Source organism: Squalius cephalus (assembly GCF_949319135.1).
Source record: "Squalius cephalus genome assembly, chromosome: 8".
Taxonomy (NCBI): Eukaryota; Metazoa; Chordata; class Actinopteri; order Cypriniformes; family Leuciscidae; genus Squalius; species Squalius cephalus.
In genome coordinates, this window is record NC_137129.1 from 5,408,482 (window position 1) to 5,415,246 (window position 6,765).

Below are 6,765 nucleotides of genomic sequence, written 5' to 3' on the forward strand. Positions count from 1 at the left end.
ACCATCCCAATCCGTTGATGAGGAAACCTTTTTAGAAAATCAAGCCCCATTCTCTGCGGCTGGGGCATCCACGATTTGACAGCTGCAGGGGCTTCTCGTCTCCCTATTCAACATTGTAATTTTAGATAATATCCCAAGTGTTCACTCTCCTCAGCAATTTGTACATGAATAACCGAATAATTTCATCTTTTGTTTCGTCTTTGCCACTTCAAATCCAAATAAAGATGCCTTTTAGTATTAAAAGTGGTAGAAAATTACAGGTAATTATCTTTGACGGTAAAAACGCTGTAATCAGCGGGCTACATCAAAAATTACCCTAATTATGTCTGCATTTATGAGAATGGAAAAAAAAACCCTCTCTTGGATAAAACCCATAAATTGTCCCAAATATCTCCTTCATATTGAACGAGACTGCAGCTGGATGCTTTGTTCAGGATCGATCCTGTGGCGAAAGGCATTCAGCGTCTCGCAGATCAAGGCAGAGAGAAAGGGGGAAAACATTTTGTCAATACCTTAATAATTGAGCTAGAGAATGACAAGATGGACAAGATGCAGCTCTATTCTGTAGGAAAAACACTTTGAGAAACCACCATCTCGGGTAAGCCATTTTGTTATTCCTTCATATCTTTCCAGCATTAGAAAAACGCCTTAATGTGGAGGTGATTGTTTTCAAATGACTGTGTAAGTTGGGTCTTTTTTGTTTATATATTTTTTTTTATAGAGAAATGGTTTCAAATTCAGATTATTTCAATAATCAATTTCAAAATAGATTTTTAAAAGCCTGTCTTTCATAATATCTCCTAAAAAAAAATGGGGGAAAAAAGGCACGACACGTTACTTGAAGTCATGGTTTACTCCATTTATGACAAAACATAAAAAGTTTTTAACAACTAAAATCGGACAATATATTTACAATCAAGTTGCTTTCGTTTGCATGATCAAAAACATAAACGCAGGAGGATTGAGTTCGTTTTCAAATGCGACTCAAGCGCGTGACAAAACGTTTTGCTTCCTGGTGATGATTGTGTTTGATTACAGCCAAACGTGAGAACAGATTTTTAATCAATCCGTTTTATTTGCTACTGACATTTAGTTCCATTGTCGAGCTTCGCCACACCACATGTCTTCATCCTTCAAAAGAAATCGTCCCCTTAATAGTCTAGAATAGGTCTCTATTAGGGATGTTAAACGGTGAACTGGGCGAAGACAAGAAGTCAACGTCAAGGCCTCTGGCCTAAAACAGGGCTAGTTGCCTATCTCTGCATGGCGTCCTGATGAGGCGAAGAGTACCAGTGTGAGTAACCGGGCATGTAGCTGTTAGCAGACATGTTTACTCCTTTAGAGGAGGCTGAGACGTCCCAGATGGGAGGAATGGCTGGAGAGCGCGGGGACAGGGCGATGGAGCCGGGCAAAGGGTCAATCTCGTGAGGGTTACCACCTTGTTTCAACAACTTCTTGAACTTGGACCTTTTGTTTTGAAACCATATCTTTACCTGAAAAGAAAGACAAATATAAAAAAATGGGTTATATCGTATTTAAAGTGAAGTAGGTGTCTAATTTAGTTAACATGATATATATATATTTTGTCATCATCTTCTTAAACATATAGGTCCACCTTTATTAATTACAAAAATCAGTTATAATACTCGACCAAAATGAAAAGCATAAATCACTATTAAATTCAATGGAGTCCACATTCCACCTGAGATATAGTCTAATACCCAACAAAAATGAAAAGCACAATTCACTATTAAATGTAAATGAGTCCACATCTCACCTGTGTCTGTGTGAGCCCGAGAGAGGCAGCCAGTTCCGCGCGCTCTGGTAACGCCAGGTATTGAGTCTGCTGGAACCGGTGATTTAATGCCTGGAGCTGCAAACTGGAATAAATCGTCCTTGGTTTTCTGATCTTTTTGCCTTTTCCGTTGAAACGTATTTCTCCATTTTCAATCACTGTTGTTTTCTGCTGTTCTGAAAAGGGTGAATATTGTGGAATGATTCCCGCACATAAACATTTATAAGAATTTTAAATGTGATTTTTTTTTGGACAAACACATATTTGTAACGTTCTTTCAAGCATTATATAGCATAATTACTTTGTCTGTCATATTTAGGAAATAGCATGAAGTGACATGTCGAGACTGAGACAATTAGATGCTAATTATAATTTGTAATGGTGGGTAGAATCACTGGCGGAACGCAATAAATCATTTTGAGAACACCGTTATTGCTGACATACGGCGGACAAAACTGGGCGAGAACAAAGGGGAACTGGTACGGTGTTTTAGATGAGAACTGTGAATGTAATATTTTATCGACATACGGCTTTCCTCGTATAGTTCAACAATGAAAACAGAGCTGGATCTTTACGCATGTAAATACGCTTACCTGTGGCGTCTAACCTGGTCTGTGCTCCGCTGGCGTTACTGTAGGACGGCAGGTACGGACTGTGGTGGGGATGGCTTACATAGGAGTAAGGTAGCGACCTGTTATAAGAGTTTGAGCCGGAGTACGGAGAGCTGTCGTGCTGATGATGATGATGATGATGAGACCCGGAATGGAGACAGTGGAGCGGATAATGGCTGGCGGCCATTGACGGGGAGCTCTGTTGTGAGTGCGATTGCTGTCCAAACTCCATGAAAGCAGATTTTGACGAGTCTTGAGCCTCCAGACCGTCAGCCATCGTAGTCATGGTCATCATCAAATTTTCTGCTTTAAGAGCACTTACCCCCTATCTCTGAAGTCCAAATGAGTCCTTTCGTTGTGTTCGTTTCTTTCTCTCCTTGGTTAGGGGATATTGCGTTATTACCTCCACAATTTATCCTTTTTTGTCCTGTAATTCTCACGCGGTATGGTGGAAGGTGGGCTTGAGTAAAGGCAGAGATTTTAAGGTGGATTCTGTTAAATTTGAGTCCTTGCTTCCAGACTTGATGCAGCCACTACAAGTAAAATGGTTTGTCTCCAAAGGGCAGCGCCTTCCGATTGGTCATTCAACCTAACGTCATCAGTTCTCTGCTTTAGCTGAGACTTCACAGTGAGTTAACCTACCTTAACAGCTCCCACCGTAGCCATAACCATGTGGAGAATAATAATGCTGGGATATCCCTCTGATATTCACAAAATTCCCACTCAGATACGACTCCAGAGACAATGTCGCGCTCTACTATCGAAGTAATTAATCGCGTGGTTCGTAACCACAGCTCGAGGTGCCAAATATCGCTTAGCCTACAAACTGCAAGAACACCGAATCGTTTTATAGGATATAGCGAATATATCGCCATATGTACGACTAAAACGTCATTTTATATGGACGTTGATGTCTCAATGCATTTACAAAACAGCAGAAACCACAACAGTAAAATAATAATATAGGCTAAATACAAACACAGAACAATACAACAATAATTAAGGAGATTTACAGTAGCCAATGGAATAAAAAATATAAGCCATGCATATTAAGTGAAAATATGCGGTGTCAAAAGAATAGTCTATAAAAGCAATAGTTGTAACTTGTAAGCCCTCTTCAGAGAGGATTCACGTGAACTATAAACACGCCAGATATGGTCTGGTTTAATTAAGCCACAGTCACTGAAAGGCCCGGGTTAGTGACAGCCTTTCCTCGTATAGTAATCACGAGCCAGTCACAGTTGAAAATATATGCAAATTACGAGTGCAGTTTGTGGTTTGGCAAATCGCGATCGCATTATAAACCACGATGTAAATATACCCTACAACTGCAAGGCTTTCTTCATTCTCATTTCACTCAATTTTTATTTTATAGACAACGAGTTTCCTCATGATATGGCATACATTTATTTTAAATGGTAATGAAAAAGCAATTACGGTCGCAATCAGTTATATCCAAATCCTCTTTGATTATCCGTTGCACTGTATTCAGACTGGAGCTATAAAATTAAGAACAATTCGTCTGTAATGATTATGGACCTTGTTTATTTTGGGAGGTGGATTAAAAGTGGATATAGCATAAATTATCCGCTAATTATACACCAGTGTCGCCTCAATTATCCTCTTATCAAAAATGGTAGCCCTAAATGCAGCATTTAGTTTCAATTTTCTCCCTTTCTGTAACAAGAACTGCGTACCTTGCTATTATTACCAGGGATGTTATTTACTTTGCCGGATTTAAGAGTGCACAAGCGGCGTAGATAACCATTTTCCATGGTGGACTGAACTTGGGAGAGACAGAAAGGCATCTGGTCGCTCTGAACGCTTGTGGATTTCTTCTTATAGTCAAGATATCAAACATTTCGAGTTCAAATGAATTGTGCATGCAGGTAAGAGGAAACCTGGAGAATTTGTTTGAACAATTTCCTCAATGTGTGAATGTTTTTGTTTCTTTTGAATTTTATAAAAAGCTGTGTCATAATTTGCTTAAATGCAATTGAGCTAATATTAGTGATCAGGAATTTGATTGATTATTGCTGCTGCATGATCAGTTTGAAAATGTTTGAAACCAGATACACAGCCATGGCATGGTACAAACATCTTCCAATTATGCTTTCTTGCTGGCATTGTAAGTGCTTAATTGATCGAGAATTCATGGTTTGGGACCTTTAAAATTACTTCCTTTTATAAAACCTGCGTTGACACTTTATATTTGACAGTTAAGGACATAATATTTCCAGGGACTGATAAAATCATTTGATACAAGTTGACAAAATTCTACAACAGGCCAGTGGATTTGTTTCAGCGTATCTTGACCACAAGACGCGTATTTCAATTAAAACTCAATAGCCTCAATTTACAAGCTGTTGAATGATCGTAAATGGTGTTGTGTTTCTACATAAATTGTATTCCAATAGCTAAAATGAAAAATTGCGCAGGAATAGAAAAATTCAAAGTATGAGTGCCTTTTAGGAGATAACCGTTTTGATAGTTAAAATTGACGCTTAAAAAATAAATGACCTATTTTGTTGGACAAAATGATATATATTTGTATTATAATGGAGTCTACTTTCACTAAAACCAAACTGATTAGTAGCGAACACACTTACAAAAAAAAAATCTTTAAATAAAAATGTGTTAATTGTGTTATATTTTTTAAATAACTTTTTTTTTTTTTTTTGTATTTTTATTACTGAGAATATTAAAGCAAAGCATACATGTAAAACCATATGCAACATATTACAAATCTGTCAAAAAGAAAAAGAAAGAGAGGGGTCTGTGTGGACATGCCTGCGCTCGAGTGCATCCATGCAGCCCTATCTGAGCTTTAACAAAACTACTTTGAAATGGATTCGCCTTCATTCCGTAGAGCGCACGACCTTCTTGTCACTGGTCCGAACAGACATGTTGACCGGCTCGGATTGTAGAGCGTTTCCAGTCCAGCAGAGGCGGCTGATCGTGCTCTCTCTGCCGAACACACACACACAGACACACGCAGGCGTCGACGGATCCGTCGAGCAGAGGAAGTGGCGAGGCAAAGCGAACGCAGACGATAGCACGCGCAGCTGTCGGTATTCTGCGCGAGATCACTACAATAGAAATCAGGAGAACAAATATCACCAGACCCCTCCCTGCCATTTAGGTCATATTTAAGCACGCATTTTATTCCAGGACTGTTTCACTAAATATTTAACTGTATAAATAAAGTTAGTAAGGCTAAAAATAAAAAAAGACAGAGACCCTTACTGAAAATATAGTATCGGTTTCATATTAAATATGCATTAATTCGATTCAAACTATAGGTCAAACATGTAAAATATTAAAAAATAGTCACTTGCTCATTATTAATGTTTAAAAATTTATATGATGGTATAAACACTGACCACAAAGCAAGATTTCGCCTATCGAAATATAGACCCACTTAAGACTTGCTGTGTTTTTGAGCTGTTAGGCTAATTCTCCTGCATATAGATTAGCTACCCATTCTTGCTAAAAGCTCCACCTGTGGGTTGATGAATGTAGCCTAACTTCACACTAACAGTGGTCACGGTTTGGTGACCATGCTTAAAGAGCATAATTGTCCCTTTTTTTATAGCATGAGCAAATTAAAATGAGAGAGGCCTATAATGTCATATAGCGTGTCTCTGTTGTACATTGGGATGAAACGTCAAATGCACAAAGAACTTCGCTTATCTCTAGGAAATAAGAACATAAGGCTGTGTAGTACACAGACCTGAAAGGATACTTCAATGTTCAATGCAAAATTGCAGCTAACACAGAGGTTGCCTCTTATGAACATTAATTTTCAGTTCATAAATGAACGTGGCTCTGCTGAAAAATCTTTTATCTTTTGAGAATGTTGTACAATTGAGAACAGTGGGATTTTTCGGGGTTCTTTTTCGACTTAATAGAAGACATTATTAGCTCTGACAGCACACGGCTCAGGTCTTGGGGAGAGGATTTTCTAGAGAGATGACAGACAGGAAGGCCAGCAATCACAGGCTTTTTTATCCGAATGTACTGTTCGATGCCGTTTATCCCTGATGATAGAAAATTGCTCTGTTGCCAGGACGCGGCTGCTGAAATAGAGGGCAAGAGCAACATTTCCATTTTCCAGTTTGAAAGCCATTGAAATGAATTAGTAAAATGAAAAAAGAAAAAAAAAAATCCCGCGGTAAACAAAGAGGGGCAAACAAAGATACACTTTATTTCCTTGCGCCAAGCACCCTTTCATTTTGTAAAATTTCGTTAGCTGCTTTTCTTAGGCTTTGAATTCAAAACTGAATTCAAAATAATACGCTCCTGATGTGCACCAGATATAATTACACATTTTCAATAGATTCTAAATCTAAAGCAAAG

The 6,765-nt window shown here is 38.4% G+C and overlaps 1 protein-coding gene across 1 annotated transcript; it reads right to left on the reverse strand.

The window, feature by feature from the left end:
* Positions 1-840: 840 nt before the first annotated feature.
* dlx6a (distal-less homeobox 6a) lies at positions 841-3,132 on the reverse strand. Its single transcript, XM_079879058.1, has 3 exons — positions 2,389-3,132; positions 1,778-1,971; positions 841-1,493 (listed from the first exon to the last, which is right to left on the reverse strand). Exons 1-3 carry the CDS (start codon positions 2,699-2,701, stop codon positions 1,254-1,256), a joined length of 747 nt encoding a protein of 248 aa, XP_079735184.1. The 5' UTR covers positions 2,702-3,132; the 3' UTR covers positions 841-1,253.
* Positions 3,133-6,765: the final 3,633 nt, after the last annotated feature.

Excerpts from the sequence above, each read along its gene's own strand:
- dlx6a (XM_079879058.1), bottom strand. The coding sequence starts at position 2,701 with ATGATGACCATGACTACGATGGCTGACGGTCTGGAGGCTCAAGACTCG. Across the intron at positions 1,972-2,388 it reads GACCAGGTTAGACGCCACAG|AACAGCAGAAAACAACAGTG; the intron begins GTAAGCGTATTT and ends CACCCTTTTCAG. Across the intron at positions 1,494-1,777 it reads TCGGGCTCACACAGACACAG|GTAAAGATATGGTTTCAAAA; the intron begins GTGAGATGTGGA and ends CTTTCTTTTCAG.